This window comes from Acanthochromis polyacanthus, chromosome 6 (genome assembly GCF_021347895.1).
Source record: "Acanthochromis polyacanthus isolate Apoly-LR-REF ecotype Palm Island chromosome 6, KAUST_Apoly_ChrSc, whole genome shotgun sequence".
NCBI lineage: Eukaryota > Metazoa > Chordata > Actinopteri > Pomacentridae > Acanthochromis > Acanthochromis polyacanthus.
Window position 1 is genome coordinate 35,396,975 of NC_067118.1, and position 23,118 is coordinate 35,420,092.

At 42.3% G+C, this 23,118-nt stretch overlaps 2 protein-coding genes across 3 annotated transcripts in view; one reads left to right on the top strand and one right to left on the bottom strand.

The window, feature by feature from the left end:
- The first annotated feature begins 52 nt into the window (after positions 1-52).
- ube2t (ubiquitin-conjugating enzyme E2T (putative)) lies at positions 53-4,672 on the top strand. Of its 2 annotated transcripts, XM_022191793.2 has the most exons (7): positions 53-596; positions 916-1,025; positions 2,191-2,260; positions 2,373-2,478; positions 2,611-2,709; positions 3,910-3,993; positions 4,352-4,672. In XM_022191793.2, the coding sequence occupies exons 2-7, from the start codon at positions 917-919 to the stop codon at positions 4,466-4,468; spliced, it is 585 nt and encodes a 194-aa protein (XP_022047485.1). In that variant the 5' UTR covers positions 53-596; position 916; the 3' UTR covers positions 4,469-4,672. The 2 variants fall into 2 exon arrangements, with proteins under 2 accessions (XP_022047485.1, XP_051805013.1); XM_051949053.1 differs by having other exon boundaries at positions 53-1,025.
- An 81-nt stretch (positions 4,673-4,753) lies between these two features.
- LOC110949637 (leucine-rich repeat-containing G-protein coupled receptor 6) overlaps positions 4,754-23,118 on the bottom strand; it is a 40,959-nt gene continuing 22,594 nt past the window's right edge. Inside the window, exons 3-18 of the mRNA XM_022191787.2 lie at positions 20,670-20,741; positions 18,716-18,787; positions 15,461-15,676; positions 15,223-15,294; positions 13,259-13,327; positions 12,734-12,805; positions 12,521-12,592; positions 12,077-12,145; positions 11,585-11,656; positions 11,224-11,289; positions 11,035-11,106; positions 10,459-10,530; positions 9,787-9,912; positions 7,824-7,978; positions 7,180-7,260; positions 4,754-7,064 (exon numbers count right to left, since the gene is read on the bottom strand). Coding sequence (XP_022047479.2) covers positions 5,920-7,064; positions 7,180-7,260; positions 7,824-7,978; positions 9,787-9,912; positions 10,459-10,530; positions 11,035-11,106; positions 11,224-11,289; positions 11,585-11,656; positions 12,077-12,145; positions 12,521-12,592; positions 12,734-12,805; positions 13,259-13,327; positions 15,223-15,294; positions 15,461-15,676; positions 18,716-18,787; positions 20,670-20,741 — 2,503 coding nt within the window. The 3' untranslated portion in view covers positions 4,754-5,919. The remainder of the gene's footprint in view (positions 7,065-7,179; positions 7,261-7,823; positions 7,979-9,786; positions 9,913-10,458; positions 10,531-11,034; positions 11,107-11,223; positions 11,290-11,584; positions 11,657-12,076; positions 12,146-12,520; positions 12,593-12,733; positions 12,806-13,258; positions 13,328-15,222; positions 15,295-15,460; positions 15,677-18,715; positions 18,788-20,669; positions 20,742-23,118) is intronic.

Below are 23,118 nucleotides of genomic sequence, written 5' to 3' on the forward strand. Positions count from 1 at the left end.
CAAAATAGGGCAAGCAACTATTTTCATTATTATATTAAGCTGATAATTATTTTCTTGGCTAAAACATTAGTTGTTTGGTCTCTAAAATGCCTGAAAATAGTGAAAAATGCTGATTAGTGTCTCCCAAATCTCAAGGTGACATTCTCAAATGTGTGTTTATTTTTAAAAACTTCCCACACTGATTAATTGACAGTGAATTCAATATTTAATTTGTTGAATAATCATTACAGGTTTTCACAATAAAACAAAGTACTAGTAACGATACTTCTGCTGTCAAGACAAATTCAGATTTATTTATTATTATTGATTTTTTTATTATCTTGTGGGTTTCATATTTCATATAGCAACTGGAATTTTTGTTTATTTCTTGACAAAAATTGTTTACAGTCCAGAATATAACACCACATATCCAACAGTAGGTGGCGGTCGTGCTCCGACTGAGTGCACCACATTTAAAACAGGAGAGGAAGAACGCGGGCGGTGCTGGTGGTGCTGGTTACGTAGCGGAGGGAAATCCAAAATACAGCCGCCGAGGTGTAGCTGGAAGTTAAATTAAGCTAGACAGCGACAGAACAGTCGAAAGTAACTGGCACAAAGTAAGTGAATACACTTTTATACTGAGCAAACAACATCTCAATTTAATGTTACTGCAGTATTTTGAACTTTGAAGTTATACGAGCTTATTTTCAGGTTCGACGTTAACAGCTGAAGACGTTAGCTTAATATCGTAGGAGGCAGCTTGAGGGTGGATTAACAAGTACTTGCACCTGTTTCAGATGTATCTGTTTCCTGGGTCCAGTCTACCCCTAACCTGGTCTTCATGCAGTGACCAAATTAAACCAAAACGCTAAAACACATTCAACATGGAGACCTGTGTTTACTTGTAGAACGTTGACGTTCGTCTTCGTGTTGCAGAATGCAGAGAGCTTCCCGTTTGAAGCGTGAACTTCAGATGCTGAGCACCGAGCCCCCTCCCGGGATAACATGCTGGCAGACCGAGGAACGGATAGACGACCTCCGGGCACGTAAGTACTATATCACTGGGTCTAAAAGAGCCAGAGCCACTTTAAAGGACAGTAAAACATGCCTTTTCTTTTCACATTTACAGGATACTTATTCTGTAGTAAATCTACTCTTCCTGACATGACATGGAAAAATAAAGTCTCTCATGTTATCAAATCAGACAATGCAGTATCTGATGTATAGCACACACATATTCAGCATTTCATTTAGTCCACTGGCCTTAGGCAACCACACCACAAAGTCCTCCAGAGGTATTATACTTCTTCTTTAAAGACAAACGCTGAACATCTTGCCAATCAAGATAGGATTTCTTGTAGAACTGTTGTTAGACTGCTATTTGTGTGCCAGAGCGCACATTCAAAGTCTACTAAGATAACAGATCTCATCACTGATTATAAATATGACTATGGCACTTTGCAGTACATGTCTATTTACACAAGTTAGTGCATGGATCACAGTGGAGTTAACCTGAAGTTATAATTGATATTAAAGAGTTATTAATTATATCCATGTATCAGTGTGATAGCTACATTTACTGGTACTGATAATGTCTGTGTCTTTTGTTTGAAATTATTCTGTGATTGCAGGTGTTAAGTAGAGTTTTGGAAATATGTAGATGTGAATGTGCTTTATTTGTGTGTTTATGAAGCCATAAATAATTACAGTCAAGGGAAATTAACAGTATTGTGCTTTTTAAACCGCACCATTTCTTTTAGGTGCACAGTGTTTTAACGGTGGCTGAAGGATACTTTGTTCCAAGCATTTTGGAGAAATTCTGTGAATTATGACTGTCTCAGCTGCTTCTGTCTCTTCATGTCAATCCAATGATTTTGAGATCTGGCCATGTCTGTTACAGTATTTGTTATTCATCTTTGTTACAGGCTGAGTGTTTCTGAAGATGTTGCCATGTCCTGCAGAATAAATTAGTTTAATCAAGAAGAATCTAAATATCTTAACTTCTGCAATTGTAGGATGAATATTTAGAATTTTTACACACAATTTGAATAATCATCACTGTAAATTTGCTCTTGTACAATATTCTGTTAAGAAAAAAACAAATATACAAATACATTGGACTGCTAACACTTGTTTCAGAAACATACACATGTATGACAAGCTGTGCATCTGCCTTGTCTTTTAATAAGGTCTTTTCATTTCCCTCTGCAGAGATAGTGGGCGGAACAGGAACTCCTTATGAAGGAGGTCTCTTTTCCTTGGAGGTTAAAATTCCTGAGAGGTACCTTTTTTTCCTTATCTCTTTAACTTTGATGGGTTTCTCGCTACCAGTCACCAGTTACAAGTCCCACCTGCACCATAGTAGGACGAACCTGCTGCTTTTCCTCTCATAGGTACCCATTTGAGCCTCCCAAAATACGATTCCTGACCCCAGTCTACCACCCAAACATTGATAATTCAGGACGTATCTGCCATGATGCTCTCAAACTCCCACCAAAGGTTGTATGAGATTTAAAGAGCAAAACAAACAGTTTTTGTTTTTTAGCCACAGTTATCTGCTTTTGGGGATCTATACCCGCCTACATGAGCTAGATATAATGTTTTGTGATTTATTTTATTTTTTTTGTTCAGGGTGCCTGGAAGCCATCTCTAAACATCTCCACAGTTCTCACTTCCATTCAGCTGCTCATGGCTGAGCCCAATCCAGACGATCCACTGATGGCTGATATAGTGAGTCGCACATTATTGTTTATCTACCACACAGACGTCCGTATAGAAGTCAATAAAAAACCAACCCAACTTCTCACTTGATCTGTTACCCCAGTAAATGTTTTCCTCATACTTTTATGGTGCCAGCTCATTTCAAAACTTAGCTCATTTAGTAAGTTATGGTCTAATGTAGAGACTTAATGCTATAAAGGACACTAATTGAACTAGTTTGAAATTCAAAATTTCAACCCTAGAGTGTTATTGGAGGATATAAGACTTTTTTACTTTTATGACATTTTTTGCAATTTTGAATTTTCATGTTGAAATTCAACATCAATGAAGTTACCATATATGGTTCCTTGCCCGTTAGTGGTAAATAAAACATTCCAAGAAATGTATGTCATCACTTAGGACAACTACTTAACTGTAAGATGTGACTTTTGTCAACTAATCATGGTTAGTTTTGACGTTTCAACTGAAAATATGGAAGAGTACCGATCTGCAAGTCCACCTTTTTCCAACTTCAGAAAAAAAAGAAAGTTTAATATGTTCCAGGCTGCTGCTGATTGGTCAAATGCCACAATGTCGTGTTCTGTAATGCAGAGTAAGCTTCGAAGATTGGCTGGGTGAAAACCACATGTTTCTGGACCTCATTGAGAGGCAAATATTTAATGTGCGTTGTAGGTACCAAATATGATCCCTTTCCCCATAAAGGGTTACGCTGTGTATGCTTTCAAACGGGCCTGTCTTGTGATTGACAGGTTGCTACCCTGTCACTCTGCTCAGTATTGTCGAGTTCTCCATCAAATCCACCTCTTTTTGGTTACGTCTGATATTAAAAGACTGCGGTGACTTCATTTGTTTTTATTAATTTGTGTGACCCCAATATATACACTATATATGTGGGACATTGGAGTTTTATCAAAATCAATTGAGATCTTAGAATGACCGAGAACTACATAATACCATGCTTAAAATTAATACAGTTTTCACCTGGAGAAAATAATTATTGCCTTTTTATTTAAAGTACAAGGTCTGCTAAACGCTGGGATAACTAATGGACCTCAGTCTCAAACACCTTAACCCCTTGTCAGGAAAAATCAGCCTTTTGAGGTAGATCGCATTTTTGTTACAAAAAAAGTTAAAGATGGTGCAACCCCACCCTGTTTGCTGGTTGCAAGATGCTTACAATATTTTTTTTTTTTTTTTTTTTTTGTGTAGTCATCAGAGTTCAAATACAACAAACACCTGTTCACGGAGAAGGCCAGGAAGTGGACACAGGAACATGCTGCTCAGAAGAACACTGTAAGTCTGTTGGTAATGCACGTTCATTCTTGATTCAAAACGTTGTCCTCTTGACTGACTTCTTGACAAGGTCACATGATTAAAGTAAATGGTCTCATTAATGTCACCCTGCACCACCCTGCTGTGCTCTGTCACTGTATTAGTTGTGTGTATTGGCTATTTTTGGCCCACAAGGTTGTGCTGTGCTTCTTTGGGGAAAAAAATAAACTGTCTAATAATTTAATGTTTACTTGCAACAGACTGATGCAGTGTGCATTAATATGTGACCTTTGCATTTCATACTTCTTAGTTTTGAGATGTGGAGTAGTGGTGATAATGCTGGGCTTGTCTAAATAAATCTCCATCTGTCTTTGTTCAGGGAGTTGTGGAGGACAACAAAGAAAATACTCAAGATCAGAAAGTGTCGTCCCGAAAACGAGAGTCACTCAGCGCACAGCCAGGGGCAGAAGAGCCATCAAAGAAAGCATGTCTGTAGTTTCCACCTCACTTGTTAGAGCCACAGGTATCTCTTCACAAACCTCCATGCCTTATATACTTTACAGATTTTAAAGGTTTTATTTTTTTTTATGTAGGGCTAATACCATTTTCGTTATCTGTGTGAATGGAAAGGTGGATTTTAAAATCTACATTTTTGTGTGTATATGTTGTAATATTAAAGTTGAACTTTATTAATGCATTATTTACAGTGCCTTGACTTTCTGTGTAGTGTCAAACTGTTTTAGAATACCGGTAGTAGCAGAAGCAGAATACTTCATGTATATACAGTATGAAGATGATAATTTTATTCAAACATATGCTTACCAGTTGTATACAAAGTATGTACATCCTAAATGGTACAAGTTTAATTTTTTTTTTTACAAACTAAGGATTTATTTCTTAATATATAAAATTATATATTTGCTGTTTATAAAAAGAGAGCCAAACCTCTTAAGGCTGTAGTGAGTCAATACCATGCTAGTTCAGAGGTAGTTACATTGTATGTACATATTGCTAGCCTACTCTAAAGTCTGTAGAAAGATAGCTACATCCCATTTAGTCTGTATGACTGATTGCATCCTGTTGAGCAGAGTTGCATATATGTGACCAGTCCATGTAAGCCACATGAAGCCGTATGTACGACCCATTTCCTCTTGCATTTTGGTGCCACTTCAAGATTAGCATCTTTAGAACAGCTGTTGAATTGCACAGTTGCGAAATATGACATCTGACAATAATGTTTCTGTGGATGAAAAATGTTAGCTTACAGCGGTAAAATAGCCTAGTGTGTCTGATGAGGAGTCCCTTTTTTGTGTTTAAACAGACCTTAGCCATAGGATAGACTTTATATTTAAAAAAAAAACAAATTATAACTCCACTTAAAATATAATCAAAACAGTCTGTAACCTCTAAGTTGCACTTCTCATGATCACATTTCAGTATAAACATTTCCACTTTAAATCCTACTGGTGCTACCTAATTTCTCCTTGGCTAAACCACTGATTTGTCTGATGCTTAGATTTTTCATGCAGTTTTTTTCTCTTTTTCATTCAAGTCCATGATTGATGCAGTCCACTGGTTAGTGTCTGAAACTGTCCTTATTTCAACAGTAGTGGTGTTTCCTTGAAGTGTCTTTTCTGTGAAAGGAACTTTCAGTTCCACTCCCCAATTTCCGAGGCTCTGTTGTTTTCTCATCAACTTCTGTATAGTCCTCAACAGTTTCTGTTTTGACTCACTTTGAGGAGCTTAAAGACTGATAACCCAGAGATGGTCGTGCCGCTGCAGTAAGGTGATGTCCTTAAATGTCCCTAGTGTTCCAGCTTTTCAGACAGCTAGCTTGGAGGCTCATGGGTGAGAGAGTGAGTCATGTTAGAGTGATACAGAGGGCAAGTGTTGTGAATCACATCTTGATCCAAACTCTCCAGACATTCATCGTCATTCAGGCTCCCCTCATTCTGTCACCCTCTCTCGATCTCTGGCGGTGAGAGTCGGTATTTGGCAAGGGATGAGAGGAACAGAGGAAGTCGAGGAGCAGTGGGAAAATCTGATGGGATCCAGTCGTGCCTGGAGAGAAGACCCCCCAGTGTACATGGCGTCAGCATCAGTGAGTGACACCTGCGTTGACGAATCGGAACAGGAGCTCTTCTCTGTCTCCACAGAAACCAACGAGTCCAGGGTGCGGTCCCGACGTAGCTGTGGACGTGCTTTGGGGAGAGGCCAGAAGAAAAACTGAGAGTAGTCTCTTGTGAAAAGTAGGAAAAGGAGAGGGTTGAGGCAGGCAGGCAAGGGCTGGAGAAGCAGAAGGACTGATTTTAGCACCTCCTCCCCCAGAGAGAGGAGACCCAGAAGGGAACAAAGGGAGAGGAAAGCTACTGGTACATAGAGAAGTCCATTTGTGAATATTAGCCAGGCAACATGTTTGATCATAGCACAGTCCCAAAGGCCCTCGCACTCCCCTCTAAGTAACTCCCAGTAAAGTCGGATGTATGAACCTGTGACTATGAGCAAGCACAGGGTGTTCATCATAATGAGGGACAAGGGAAAAGCCAGGGAGGATGGTAGTCGAGAAGATGGGGGTGGCAGTGGGGAGGGAAGGCAAAAAGGTGAGGACCCATACTCCCCAACTCCTACTAATGGTAGAGAAGCAAGCATGAGGGAAAGAGTGAGGCAGAAAAGTGCACATGTGCGCACACTCCCGAGGGATGGGGATTTCCCGTAGGCGCGTGCACACGTCACGCTCACGCCACACTGCACCGCCGCAAGAGTCAGCAGCAACACACTCGCCTCAGATGCAAACACCCAGACCCATCCTGTCGCCTGACAACCTGGGCCTCCCTCCCAGCGGGCGCCGTGGTGGCCGAATTCTCCCAGCGTGAGAGCGTCCACCAGGGCCAGTGTGCACGTGCACACGCCCGTCAGCAGATTGGAAGCACCCATGCAAGCCACAGTGAAGCGAAGCGGCGACAGGTAGCCTGGCGAGCCAAAGAGGGACAGAAGCAGGATGGAGTTCCCCAGCAGAGACATCAGGGAGATGGACCACAAGCCAACGCGAACCAGCCAGCTTCCCAAAAGGGAGTCGCAGGGACGGAAAGGACCTGTAGCAACACAAACACACAACTAGTCAGCTAAAAATTAAGTGTGAATGTCACGACTAAGCATGTAAAACTGGTAAGAGCTTTATCACAACATTAAAGGTGTAAATTGCATTACCAGGTGTGGGTGTGCACTGGACGCTCGTCTGTAGTTTAGATTCTTCTATTTCCAGCTGGAATTCCTCCAGGTCAGGGTCATCTGGAAAAAAGTTATGGGGGTCAATATTCAGATCCAATCTGTTGTCACCGTTCTTGCTTATGTTAGATGCTCTGACAGTTCTTTCTGCATGCGAATACACAGTATATACTTGATAGATTTTCTGTAGCACTCGCTGTAGGGAGTTTTTGCAATAGTGAAAGGAGGGGATCCTTTGCAGACAAAGAAAATATTTCTAGAAGTTAACTGGCACTCGCAGCTGATTAACATGTTTTTCTAACAATTAAAGGTGAATAAATTTTAATCAGTGTCATGTCATGGTTCAATCATCCTTTGTTGTTATCTTTTTGTTCACTCAGCAATTGTTTATTTTCAGCTTTAATGGTGTAGATTAAGTGGTTTTAATTTCAGCCTAATTGTGGTTTATTTGTGTTTATATTGTATGCCAGCCACAGGAATGCTTGGAAGCGCCAACATGGAACTTTAAACGCTGACATATGGAGCTGTGCTCAGATTTCCATCTATTACATCCCGCGTATGCGCCACGTGTACCGTATTCATGCTTCCACAGGTACTGTAAAGGTATCGTATTTGAGCTGTCTTACAGTGTGTGTCAGCGTGGATGGAGTACATGGCTACAGTCCTCTTGTGTAAGTCTTCATTAGTGTTGGTCTGTTCTGTGTCCCACTGACTGGCTGGTTTGTAGTTATCACAGGAGCCATATACACAGCACTGGTACGCGTAAGGCATCTCTATCACCCTGTACCAAACAGATAAGAACAATGCTGACAATAGACCAGAAAAAAATGCCACAACAGTTGATATAAAACAAGCATACAAGAAAATACTAAAGACTGATAGACTTGATTGATGATGACAGAGCATTCTCTGTATGGCTTTGAATTGTTTCAAAAAGTGCTTACATTTCTTTTACTGTTTGCAAGTATTTTAAGACAGATTTGGGGGAAAAAGAAGAACAGACAGTACATGTGAAAATCATTCATCCCCTTTGGAAGTTTTCACTTTTTTTTTTTTTGCTTTTCAGCATTGAACCAGTGTCAATACAATTAGGCTCTTTTTGACAATAATTGACAAAACAATACACTCTGAATTGAAAACAGATTTCGGTAAAGTGATGCCAGTTTATAATAAATATAAATGTAAAATAAGAAATTGCGTAAGTGTTTAGTAGATCCACCTTTGTCTGCGATTCCAGCATTGAGTCTCTGTGAATAGGTCTCAGTCAGCCTTGGACACCTGCAGTGTAATTTTAGACTTTTTCTATGCAAAACTGCTCAAACTCTGTCAGGTTGTTTGGGGATCGCGAGTGAACAGCCCTTTTCAAGACCAGGCACAAATTCTCAAATAGATGGGGCTCTCACTTGGCCACTCCAGGATATTTATTGTGTTGTCTTCAAATCATTTCTGCGTTGCTTTGGCTGTATGCTTCAGATTGTTGTCTTGTTGAAAAACAGTTTTTTTTCCCCCAAGTTACAGATTTCTTGCAGACTGCATCAGATTGTCCTCCAGGATTTTTGCTATACTTGGCTGCATTAATTTTACCTTCTACCTTTACAAGCCTTCTAGAGCATCCCCATGTCATGATACTACCACCACCATGCTTCATGCTGAGGCTGGCGTGTTGGTGACGATGTGCTGTGTTTGGTATTCGCCAACCATAGCTTCTAGTCTGATAGCCAAAAAACAAAAATTTGCCTTATCAAGGAACTTCCTTCCAGTTCACGTCAGTGTCATACATGCCTTCTGGTGAACTCTAGTCAAGATTTGATAAGGTGTTTTTTTTTTAAACACTCCATGTTCCCGAGTAGTGAGTGAACAATCCAACGCTTGGTGAATTCTGCTTCACAATGATAGAAAGAGCCGACATCGAAGGATCAAAAAGCGAAGTGGCTATGAACGCTTGGCCACCACAAGCTCACTTTCTGTAAAGTGTTGTTAAAAAAAAAAAAAAACCTAACCGTGATATGAGGTTGAAAATCAATAAAATAGCAAAATGTCAAGGGAGATTAATACTTTTCATCCGCACTGTATGCTCTAAGTTCATACAGAAAGCCATCCCAAGGAAAAAATGAAGGTGAAACATTTTCTTTCTGAACCTGGACAAGCCAATATTGCTGTGGATGGTTGTTTGTGAATATTTACTGTACTTGAACAGTGCTTTCGAAATGGTTTTCTGCCAAGAGTTGTGTTTTGGACAGCGTACTACAGATCGCATGCCGTCGCCACTGTTTTTGAAGCTCACGCTTCATTTTTGCTTTACAGTACCTTTCTGGGCCTTCAGGGATCTATGTAACGAGAGCTAACTTGCTGCTAATGAATGCTTGCTCATTGTTGTCGCTCAGGAATGACTTGAGGGTGTATACCATAATTAGTCAATTGTCAGACTTGGATGATTTTGGTAAATTGATAATATTTATAGAACATGTCAGAGGAAGGATGCATTGTTCGTGACAGCCACAGGTGTATCCTGAATGTTGTCATCTTAAATCATTTTTTGTTGAGACCAGGAAGCACTGAATGATTCTAGATGGTGTGTTTGTACGTTACCTCATGTGAGGGAAGTGATCAGGACTGAAGGCCTCGTATAGTTCTGGGTTCCCCCTCAGCTTGAGATGGGTGAGACCCCCCAAACCTGCAACTGGTACTGAACTGAGATGGTTCTCTGTCAGGTCCCTGAGATAAATATAGAAAGAAATTATACAAGAGACAGAAAGTGATCGGTGTCAGATCAAGATGATGTTTGGAAAATGTGTTTTTATTTCAGATATTGCTGAAGGTTGTCCTTGGTAACAATAACACTTTACTCTTTGATATTTAAAGCTGTTCAGAGAACTATTAAATTCCCCTCATATAATAGTCTGTGTCAGATGAGGAGTAATTGCTTATTTAGCTAGGCAAACGCCAACCAGTCCTCACACAATGAAACGATTTTTTATTGGCATGACCTGAGATGCGGCTCTGGCCACACAGACGGGTTTTTCAAACAATAAATGCGTTTCAATGTTCTCTGCAAACTCAGCCAACAACGATACGTTTTCTGCGGCATACAAAATCAAGCATGGAGTGTTTGTGTAAGCCCAAGGCTCTGACATACCACTTGACTTTAATTAAAGATAAATAGATTTTGCGTGCCTTTTCAGTAAGGAGAGTGGCGCTGCAAAAGTACCAGATGAGAGGGAGACAAGCCTTAGTGACTGCTGTGTATCTGTTTTTACTCACAGTTTGATCAAAGAGTGAAGTGAAGCGAAGGCATCGGGGTGGATCCAATCAATTATATTCCAGCTAAGGTCACTGGCAAGGAAAAAAGAATCAAAGTGAACTTAAATGGAATGAGGATTTACAATAGTTCCATATTTCATGTCTCTTAGTGTTGTGTATCACCACTAGATGTCAGTCATAAGTCATTAGTCGATATAATTTGATTCTAATCAGTGATTCCCAACTTTCTTGGCTATGACTCCTTAAAATGAATCAGTGTTTTCTTGTAACACCTCATCATGTTACCACCCCCCCTCCCCCTCCACATGTTGTTTCAATTCAATATATTTCAAGCTGCAAAGAGGTTAAACTGTCACAATTCATAAGAACAAAGGGTCGGAGATAAAAGCTAATTTTGTAGAACGGAACTATGTTTTGCTTTTCTTTCCAGCAATCCAGTTGATGAAATCGCATACATATACATCTTGTAACTCCTTGGTGGGGTCCTGATGGCAAGGATGGGAACCACAGATCCACACAATAAATTTCAAAGAAAATAATATGTGACATGAGCTGCTAGAGCAAAGGTTGACTCACAGTGCCCTCAGTGAAGTGAGCTGATGGAAGGTGCTTGAGTCGATCCTTCTGATTTGGTTATGTTGTAGCCCTCTGTTAAGAAAAGTACGTAGGTATATATATATATATATATATATATATATATATATATATATAAAATGCAAAGTGTGCAGGGGTAAACATACTCTCATTGGTAGTCAAAGTACTCACATCTCTTGCAATGCTGAGCAGTGGTAAAAGCTGGGCAGCTCCTCTATCTGGTTGTATGATAGCTCCCTACAACGGTACACAAAGCAAACACTCACACAGAACGCACATAAACACAGTGACCAGCTGTGGATTTATAGTGTGGGAAATTATGGGGGTGACAGGATTATTTGGACGTCAGCTCTGTGAGCAAGGCGATACAGCAGGACATTATTTTGGGGGGGGCAGGTGATTGGATTTCATAGTGAAGTGATTGTATAAGTGATGGCTTCGGGGCACAGCTCTGCACTGTTGGGTTTTGTGTATCACTTTTTATACCTCTTACTCTCTCCCCTTGTGTGTGTGTGTGTGTGTGTGTACTCACAGAACTCTGAGGTGAGGCAGCTGCTCACATAGATCCAGAGGGAGAGCTGAGAGACCGGCCCGAGTCAGTGTCCTATGGAGAAAAAGAGGATCCTCTGATCATTGTTGAAGTGCAAGCAAGCGAAAGGATCCCCCAGTCCTGTGAGTCTAACTTGGTCAGACAGGCAGCTGTGTAGGTTCGCCAAACCTGTCACTGGCTGGCATAACTAGCCCGCCCCTCCCAATCCTTCTATGAGTCTCCTGTTCGTTCCCTGTCTCTCTTGGAATCCTAAAACACACACATTCTCTCTTTTTGTTTCAGCATGCTTTGTTTGAGTCTTATCTCTCTCCATTTTTCCCTCTCATATAGTGTATGGACTCCTGGTATTGTATCAGTCCTCAGTGACTTTTAGCATTCTTTGTTGCAATATTTTGTGAATAATAATAATAATATGTGGTATTTGCATGTGTGTCTGGGGGGGGGGGGGGGGGGGGGTGTTAACGAGACACTCACAAAATTTCCAGGCTGGTTGTTCCTTTCAGATCAGGGAACTCTTGAATCTGTGTCGCTCCGTTAAGAGAACTGCAGTCCAACAAGGAAAAAAGTGTCAGACAACTGTCTCTCTCTCCCTCTCTCCCCCTCTCTCTTTCACTTACACACACATGCATGTACACAGACCTTGTCTAACAGCTCATTTCAACCATCAAACTTCTCCTCCAACATCAACACAGGCTGTTTTGGCTGTCTAACTAGACATCATAAGTCACACCATTCAACATGTTCTTACAACACACTCTCTCTTACCACATCAGCACACAGCGCAGCAATACACTAACACAACATCATTCAGTAGGCCATTACACATGTCCACTCAACTCTTACTGCAAGGGACAGAGGATGATTTAAACAGTGTTTGGGCTAACTCACTGGAATGGTTTCTTCTGACCGCATACTTACAGAGTGTGCAACTTGGGTAAGAACTGGAAAGCGGATTTTCCCACAAACTGGATGGGGTTCTCGTAGAAATGACTGCAAGAAAAATGGGGGAAAAACGCTTCAGAGAAGTGCTGATTAATTTGTTGTGCTGTACAAGATGCTGACATGAAATTTTAGTTGTGTGTTTATCTAATATGTGCACATTGTAGCCATGAGGATAAGCACTGAGCTTACATGGTTTGGAGCTGAGGGTTTCCCACAAAGGCCCTCTCGGGGATGGCTTTGATATTGTTGTTATGGAAGCCCCTGTAAATATAGAGACATACTGTTAGTCAAACGGTCTGTCAATATGTTTCTGATTTTGTGTGTGTGTTTGGAGGAGCGGCAGAGTGTGTTTGTGAGCGAGAGGCAAGTCATATGTCCTCATGTTGCACCTGCCATTGCACAGCTGAAAAACATTTTGGGATACATGAGATGTAAACACGCACACATACGCTGTATCTGTGACACATATGCACGCTGCAGAACATCTGCTGAAGTCGAGGGAAAACACGGCTCGTGTGTACGTGCGTGCGCATCTGTGTGTATGTGCAGGCGAGCGGCTGCGTGGGTGTGTAGCCAGCACCTGCTTAGGGCGAGAGAGATTGTATCCGAGTGCCACATTAAAATCACTTAACGGGATTACTCGGGATAACGCAACCACGATAGTCATGTCAGGCAGGTGTGTTTTTGTGTATGTGCGTGCGTGCGTGGACTCACAGTTCCTGAAGTTTGCTCAGCGTCCTGATGGCCACGGGGAACTCCTGCAGGTCATTGTAGTTTAAATCCCTGCGAGAGAAACCATTATTGTTAAAAAAAAGCTTAAAAGTCCGAGTCACGATGGAGGTTTCAAGTCCCTGCAATGGAAATCATAACTCATCGTTTCTGTGTGTGTGAGAGAGTGCGTTGGATTGGATGTGTATGCATAGAAGCAGACAGCTGTAGACTGAAGTTTGAGTGTGACCTTTGACTTCTGCTGCTCTGACCTGATTATAAGCTTTCCAGGAAACACTGTATGAAAACAGTCATTGCTACAGTTCATATGCAGGTGGCAGGAAAAGGGGATTACTGTATTTCTTGCTTGTATGTAAGGGTGCACTGTAGATGTGCTTGTGTGCACACGTCTGCTTGCATACAAATATTCACTTTGCTTTACTGAACTATGTGCCAGGGCATGTGTGCATGTATATGCTAACTCCTAGTCAAGAGGATTTGCTTTTTATTCTATCTGAATTGCCAAATGCTTTTGATGACGTGCTTTGTACTTCTATGTGCGTTTTTCACTAGTTGTGAAATGTTTGTCTATCTGTGACTGTTCAGTCTCGTTTGCATACGCTGTTGCATTTTCCAGCAGGCCCCTGGACGACTCCACGTATTAATGATTTTATAATACACACCAGGGGTTGGGGAGGGTGGTGGTGATGCAGATGGTCTCTCGTATTTCTCATAAGCAAGGCCTCTGTGAGAGATTAACCCCTCATACCAGCACAATCCCCACGTCAATGACACCTGTCATCTTATCCAGCTGAATCATCTGTCTCTCCCCACCGCTGATGGCCCAAACACTTTAACACACACTATTCTGGTCCGGAGAGCTTCGTCCCTCTTTTTCACATTCTCTAGTTTCCCCTTCATCCCATTAACCGTGGCTCTCCTGACTTACGCCATGTTTCCCCACATTTCTCAGCATGCATAATGGCTTTTAAGTTGAGTGTAAAGCTAGCCGTGCGCTTATGATTGCACAGGCTGAAGTGCTTGCTTTTCTGCGCACACATCCATGTGCCCACACACATGCTCATAAAAAGGAACGCATTAGTTTTTACACTTCAACAGGTTGTTAAGCGGCATGCCAGAAACGGTGTTTTCATCAGACCACCATGAATTTTGCAGGAGGCTCAGTTGCAACCGTCTCCATCTCTCTTGCTTTCTTTCTCCACCTCTTTCACAAGACCAGGTGGAGGTTTCGTGCAGCTTCCATATCGGTGTGTGGTTCAGCTGTCGAAGCTACGGCACGTACTCTCAAAAAAACTCCCCTGTAGCCACGCTGTACTGCACTTGACCTTAGCACTGTTTGGCGATTATTTATACAAAACACAGAGGAATCTGTTGATGATACTTCAAAGTAATCAAGAAGGATCTTTTCATCTTCACATTCCCGTCTTTCATTTGCTGGTTGTGGTTTTGAGAATCGTACAAGCACCTGCTGAAATTACCAGGACATTAATCATTATGACTACAATTTAGAGCTACACTTTATTATTGTTTGGCACACTTGTTGCATATGATTTATAAAAACACATTGATTTTAGTGTTCCGAGCAACCTCAACCACCTTTACTCAGACAACAAAAAAGGCTGTATTCAGACACACAATGTGAGTGAATTGATGGTTCTTGGTTGTGTTACGTCTTTGAGGTTATATGTCAGAGACTTCATGGTACATCTTAGGGTTATTCTAAGGCAATGTGGTTGCTGTAAACACAGCTATACCAAATGATTGTTGATACTCGCTGATACTTTATCACAAAGCCTCCATCAGTGTTTGGGGAAACAAGGAGGTATTCATTAAGGTCGATGGAATGTGCATGTGAAAGACTGTGAAAATGTCAAGTATATTTTTATAAAGTAACCACTGTTAAAAAGCACGAGTGAATTTGTGTGTGTTTATACGTGTGAGATACTCACAGTGTCTCCAGACTGTGTAAACCTTCAAAACATCTTGAGCCCATGGTTTGGATGTGGTTGTTATGGAGATGCCTGGATAAAGGCCATAAATATTTTTCAACAAATCAGAAATTGCTTTCTCAAAAACGTTTCCACACTGCAGTCATTACTGACCTAAGTCAGTGGAACAAATAATTTCTCTGGTAAGTTGAGAAACCCAGACTCCAGTTCTAAGTAAACAAATCAAGATGTCACTTACAGTACGACAAGGGCGGAGAGGTTGGTAAATGCGTAATCTGGGATGTGCGTGATGTGGTTGAGGGCCAGCGTCATGGCCTGCAGCGAGGGCAGAGAGTCCAGCGCCGTCACTGGGATCTCCATTAGGGAGTTGTCATCCAGCCACAGGTGTCTCAGAGAGCGAACACCTCTAAAGGCCTCAGCTGGAACCTCAGACAACAGGTTAGCATCGAGACGCCTGCAGGGGTGAGAGGAACTGAGCTTAGCGAGATAATCACCACGTCTAAGCACAGTGTGCTTTCTTCTGTGAATGTCTATCTGTGCTTATGTGTGCATTAGGGTTTGTGTGTCGTGGCATTGAAACACTTTGGCTTACAGGAACGTTATTATGAGAATTACGCATCCTTTATTCTCCTTCTTTCATCTTTGCTGCACCTTGTTAGAAGTTGCTCATTATGATTTATACCCATGCTAAATAAGCCATGTCAAGCTTCACCAGCACAGACATGTATGAAATGTAAGATGAGAAAAACATGCAGGAACGACTGCGGTGAGGCTGTTTTTATTCGTCCTCGTTTCGCTCATGTTGTGTAGAGCTTTCTTTCCTTACTGTCTGGAAAAAGGAAAGAAGGGAGTAACAGTTAAAGATGCGTCTTCAGCTCTTCCTCCCCGCTTCATTCTTTCCATTGCAGTCTCGCTGTCACTATCAGTCCCTGATGTTTCCACCACTCAGACGCAAACACAGCTTCTCTCAGCTAATGAAGCTATGACATTGGACACATACACATCTACTCTCTGCACTTTCATCTCTCCAAAACCTAACAAACCTTTGTCCCCTCTTTCCTTTAGTGCCCTAAACCCACAGGTAATGAGTATGGACACACATCCCACGTAAATACACACATGCTTACACGCTGTCGATAGTGATGAATGATCCCCTCCGGGCAGAGTTGACAAGCTGAGACCACTTCCTCTTGCTATTCTTCTTTCTTTGGCCCTTCACACTCAGTCATTAATCTCATTTTCCTCCCTCCGGCCTCTCTCACACTCACGTTTTGTTTCTTACATCTTCATTGATTCACTCGTAGCCGCTGTAAACCTCTCTGCATCTCAGTCCTTAACTCTTGTTCGTCTTTCAAACATTCTCCCTTATCAATCTTCCGCCAAGGTTTCTTTGATTCTCGCGCCGCTGCTGCTCCTCGTCACCCCTTTGAGGTTTCACCAAACAAAGAGCATCATCAAAGTGAAATCTGAACTTGAACTCTGAACTCTGGACTTTTCTCCCCAGGGAAATTTTCCACCGGGAGAGCAACTGTATACACCGGCAGATGCTCGCACACAGAGACACCCTCCAGCATATATGTAAATACTCACAAATGTGACACAGACAGCTTCAAGAATTTTTTTTATGTGTCTACTTCCTGAGAACACATTTTTCTTTCCAGTGCCAAACATCATTCCTCGTGCATCCTGTGCACTCCAACTGTGGACATTGTTTGTCCCTGACCCAAATCACAGGATGAAAGCTGCGGAAGGCCCTTCAACTTTCTGAGTTGTTCTCCAGGGCAAAATAATAATTGCTCCTGAGGGTGGACCTGCCAGGTCTGTAGAAGGCCCCGGCAGAACCAGGAATGTTTCACAGAAGCCAATAAAGCAGACTATTTCCTGTCCATCACATCAAAGTCTGACGTACGATTACAGGAGTGAGAAGTAGAGAAGGAAAGAGAAAGATCTCTTAAATGATCCAGGAGATCTGGGGACCTGCCTGCGCTGGTTCACTTCTCCAGATGGCCCAAATTTTATACAACAGGGAGCACGGAGGAGCACATTTCACTGCCATGGAGTGAAACCTCAAAAAACAGGGACACACTGATTTAAAGCTGCTTGCATCAGCTGTGATTAAACTACCTAACCTGCGGCTTGGGACCCAAAACAAGTCTGCTTGCAACGGCATCAAGCTAAACAGCAGCTCTCACACTGTGTGTTGTAATTATCCTGTGCCAAACGGTGAGACAAATTTCTCGAATCAGTTCCTCTGCTGACAAAAGGATTCTCGTCTGAGATTAAGTCATGATTTATTTTGGATGAAAGCCTCCTTTATACATTTATACCGGTTTTTAAATCCATGCGCTGACTCAGTTGCCGTCTCCTCTTTTCTTTTCTACCTGGTGTGTTTAATGTCGATGAGAGGCGCCGACAAGCTTCACTCTCCAAAGCCTTTCCAGTAATCTTTCTCTGCTGAGCTTATCATTACTATAATGACAAGGTGCGTCTCTATACACTGGCTGTGTGTGTGTACTCCGACTGTGTGTCTGTGTGCGTGTTTTTCATTACTTGATACGATCTCTATCTGAAAAATTTGGGAGAAGACCACACACACATGCACTTGTGCTCTCTCACACACACACACACACACACACACACACACACACACACACACACACACACACACACACACACACACACACACACACACACACACACTGAAGACAGACAGACATCATCATGACAGCACGTATGCTCACACAAGAACGGCCTGTATGTACATTATGTGTGCGCACATATGTGAGCGAGTGTGTGTCTGCAGGCTTGTATTGAGGGGAGGGCAAGGCCTGCTTTATACCAGACAGGCAAGCGTTGTTGGTGGTAGCAGGGGTACATGTGCGCGCCCCTCCTGTGTTACAACTCCGGCAATTTGAGCATGTCTGCACGATGAGGGAAACGGCTCTATGAATATTTGCACAGATTAATTTGGAAAGCAGAGATGTGGAAGTACGTGTGCGGTGCAAAGTTGATAGAGGCGAGGAATTATAGATGAGGTGGTCCACATGCTCACATGCACACTGACCCTACAGATTAGACAATTAAGCCACCAAACACTCTCATTAGCCAGGGGGATAGCAGTGTGGGTGGTAGGGAGATGAACGCCGGAGTTTAGGGGTGGAGGAGGAAGAGAGGGGGAATTGATGGAAAATGGGGTTGTTTCACAGCTCATTGGAGATGCTCTCCCTGGCCTGCAGTGTCTGCTGTTTCCCTCATGGCTTCCAGATGCTACCATGAACTGCGCTCTGACACAATGAGGCTGTGACTCCTACCGTCAGGCACTGAGCGCAGAACTATTGCAGCCAGCGTCGGGGTACGGTCTGTAATTTGTCAGTGGTACTCTATACCTGCACTTGCAGTCAGAGCCCAGATGTGTGGGTGGCTAGGGGGATGTTTCATTCGCTTGCCGGATGAGGTGGAAAAGCATGATTAGTGTGTGTAGAGGGAGACTCACAAAGACAGGAGGTTGGGGAGGTCCCACGGAGCATCGTCAGGAAGCCTCTCCAGTTGGTTGTTTTGCAGCATCCTGACACACAGATCGTACAGTTATATAGGTATCAGGTCGACAGTTGATTCAGTGTATGTGGCGTGTGTGAGCGCACATCAGGCAGAGCAAATAGTTACATAGCGAGGGAAATCTGACACAAGGAGGAAAGGGCCAGTGCAAGCTTGAGGAGAAGCAGAGAATGAAGGGTAGAGGAAAAGAGAAAGAGAACCTCCTTGGGTGGGCTGCTGATGTCATTCTCAGAAGAATGGAGCAAAAAAATGAGGAGGAAGTGGGGAGCAAACAATAGCGCTCTCTCTTTCCTCACCCTCTCTCGCTTTCTCTATCTTTTTCTCACTGTAAGTTTTTATCGTGAGCGGTCGACAGAAGTGAACTCACAAGGCGTGAAGTCTCCAATGTGTCGGTGTGTGACGTCATGGTGCCACAATAGTCTGTGAAGCATTGTGTCACAGCAGGAGTTGGCAATCGGAGCCCACACTAATAGTTATATCATACAGGTAATGCCTCTACTGCCATGTGTGATGCAAATGTTTAATTGTGATTTTTTTTTTCTAAAAGTGAAAGAAGAATATACTGCGGTGGATTCTGGACGGCTCAAGATGTAAAAAGCATACTTTTCTATCTTTATTTACACTACTCAGTGGTTTTTGAGGGTACCATATTTCACAATAGACTTCCATGACTGTTTTACTGCAAACTAAGTACAGCTTAGTTTTGAAAGGAGTAGGGGAATGTTTCCACTGGGATGATGATGCCATGATAAATACACTGAATTGGGTCTTTTCCTGTTTCAAAGAAATTCCCTATTGGGGGCTGTACTACACTCTGGATTTGTATCCTTGTGTGTGTGTGTGTGTGTGTGTGTGTGTGTGTGTGTGTGTGTGTGTGTGTGTGTGTGTGTGTGTGTGTGTGTGAGAGAGAGACACTCAGCAGGGACCTTGCGGTTACCCTATGCGAGGTCAGCGGTGTATTTGGGTTTGACACGGCCTGACTTTCACTAATACATTAAGAAAGGAAACGAACAGTTCAGCTGCTCTGAGGTCAAAAGAGCCCATCCAAGGTTTGCTATGGTGTTATAGTGTGAAGCTTGAATGCTTTCAAGACATGTATTAATTCAGGATATGTGTGTCCTTCCGCAATAATGACATAATATCCTGAGATTCCTGGCCGCTTCACTCATTCTGTCTCGGTGAGTTTCACAATGCAAGGTGAAAGAAAATCAGCTTGTGTGCCTGGTTATTCCCCAGATTCCCTCAAATTACAAACCACAGTTTGCTAGCTGAGTTTATATTCTGTGGCATTGCTTCTCGAGCTCTTCTCAGCCAGGGTCCAAAAGGAATTGAGTTGGTTGCCAGTGCTCATGAAAATCTCCTTAAAACCCTTGTCTTGCACCCACTAGAAAGATGGCCGCAACTCATTAGATGACGCGCTCACAAGTCAAAAGGTACTACGGTTTTTATGGCTGCTTTGCGCTTTTTTGTGATTTAATACTTCACGGCAGCTCTAGCAGTTGGTGGCCATGGATCATAAGGCTATGAACACAGTATGAGAAATGGGGTGTTAAGAGCACAGCTTTGAATAGGGCTCTTAAGTGAATTTTTTGTCACTTGCTGTAATCTCGGTGGGTGGTGTGACTGGGAGGTCTCTGCATTACACCTGTGATGGCGTGTGTGTGTGTGTGTCTGTGTGTGCTTGCAACAGAAACAGGGCTTGTTTAGAAATGAAGGAGCTGCAAGCAGGGCAGGTCTACCCCAGTCCATAAACTTTAACTGCATTTAATGATGCGTGGCCTGTGTGTTTTATTCAAGGCAAGACGACAACTCCTTCCCCCCTAAAAAAAAAGAAAAGAAAAAAAGGATGGAGTGGAACCCATGATGAGAGGGTGGAGGAGGAGGTTACTTACAGAACTTTGAGGTTGTTGAGACCTTGGAGATCGTGTCCCGAGATATACCTCAGCTGATTCCCTGAGATACGCCTAGAAGAGAAACATGGACTTCAAAGAGGATAGAGCAAAATATAAAAGTAAAAAAATGAAATATAATCACATCACATAAAAATGTACAAGTCTCATAAGAGAAGTCTCGCTGTTTGCTTTGTTCCACGTTTTTGGATTAAGCTGTGATATGAGTTACTGCTTTGGGGTTACTGTTAGGGCAGTATGCAAATAACAATATTCTATTCCCTTCAGTGTGGTTGCTATTGGCCCACAGCACACCCTGAAACTTTAACCAGTGCTGGGAGCTCTGATGAGTGAGTAAAAACTGAATTGAAGGAGACTGAGACTGGGTCAACAAGTGCAGTGCAGAAGTATACGTGTGCATGCGAGTGCGTTTATGTGTGTATGTGTATAGTAAGGTGTATACCACATATATATGTTCACACAAACACGTGTGTAGTGTGAATGCACGTCTTAATTTCCCCGTCCTTGAGGTAAATTGGGCCCATTCTGAGGGGCCTTGAGGACAGCGAGGGAGAGAAACCACACACATTCACACAAGCAATCCAATCAGTTTGTTTATCAAACACGGCACCTAATGGTCATTTGTGAGTGTGTATAAGATGTCCAAATAAATAATATTCAGTCCAACAGACTAACTCTCAAGGTCACAAGCTGGAAGCACAGTTTAAACACAGATTTGCTCTTCACGGCTCAAGACCACCCACTTTTATTAAACACACACACACAAGTTAAAAGTTAGTCATTGGCGCCCTCCTCCATGCTCTATAGGTGACTTTTGCCTGACGTTTCAGCTTTATGCTGAGCAGCCTCCCTCTGGCAAACTTGTCAGGACATTGTAGTAGTGATATAAAGCGCTGTCTGCCTTTCCAAGCCGCTATCATCCAGATAGTAATGGACGAGGGCTCCCAGCAAACTCCCTCTGACATCTGATCCTCATGTCAACATGTCTCAGTCATATTACTGTGCAGTGGCAAACCGCACAACCACGCCCACGCCTGCCAAATCTCACACTTAGCTCAGTTTAGAACTCGAGTAAAGCTCGTATTTATCAACACACACAGGCGCACACAGACGGACACCCACATCAGCATAGTAGAATACAAAATGGACTGATCGTTATCCAAGCTATTGTGGTGCCATTTAGCTATGCCTCTCAAACCACAGTCAAAACTCATTCAGACAGACACCGACTGCACCACAGGATGTCTTAATAAAAATTTCATAAAAATGAAAGACATATGACAGAGAGTTGAATTCTGGCACCTACAACTTCAATATTAATTCTAATTTTAAGGTAAAAGAATCCAGTTTTGCCTTAGATCTTATTTTAATTCGTTGAAAACTCTATTTCTAATACTTTACCATTTCAGTTGTCACTATGGGCAATTTCAATCGTCTTTTTTCCAGAGGTAACTGTTTCAGTAAGGTTTGCTGAGTTCCTGACATGAGTAAAATACATTTAAGTCAATTTCTGCAAAGACCCCTAAGTGCCTTCTTTTGATTCCTGTTCAAACACTGTGATTAGTTACAGATGCACTGGATGGAGGAAAAAACTATAGGTAGCACTGAAGAAAAATAAATGTCTTTTCTACGGGGGTTGAGGAACGCCAGTAATTTAAAGTTTTCAAAAACAAACATTGTAGTTAAGGCAATGGTATGATGTGCATGTCCTAGTGCCAGCCCAGCCTTTTTCTATTAATCACACCAGTGGAGCCAAAGCGGCATTAGAGCGTCGACTTTATTTGTCAAATGGATAATTATGTCAAAAGTGAAGATGGAGTTTGAAAAAGGAAAGACTTTTTCTTGATCGACATCAACAGAACACCGAAACAGTTGCCATTGAGCAAGTGTTTCCATGATATCAGTGTGTGTATTTATGTGTGTAAATGATTGTACGTATGAGTGAATGTTCCACACTTAGCCTCCTAGTCGTTCCACATCAATCTCGTCGTAATGAAAGGCGCCTTGCTCTTTTCAAGACGTGGCTCCAACAATTTTTTCTTTTAATTTGATTTGGGGATTGTTCGAATTGTTCTTGGCCCCCGTATCGCATAGATAAAAATTCCACCTCAAGAATTCAGCCCTATTGAAATGATTCATAGGTAAAATAAGGCCATTGTAGTTCAAACGTATGGGAGACAAATGGGGGAGTTAGCAGATGTAATGAAGGTGAGACCACCCTGCTACTGGTGCTGATCAGTGGGGACTTTACTGAAGCATACCTGCTGCTGATTATCCTATGCATCACCATGTCTTATTGCTTCAAAATGATAAACAAAATAACAGATTAAAGACCCGGAGAACAAAGACAGCATCATATTTTGCGATGCTATCTCAGGTACTGATAGTCATAGTGGCAGCAGGACCGGGGCGGTTGATAGCAGTCGATGAT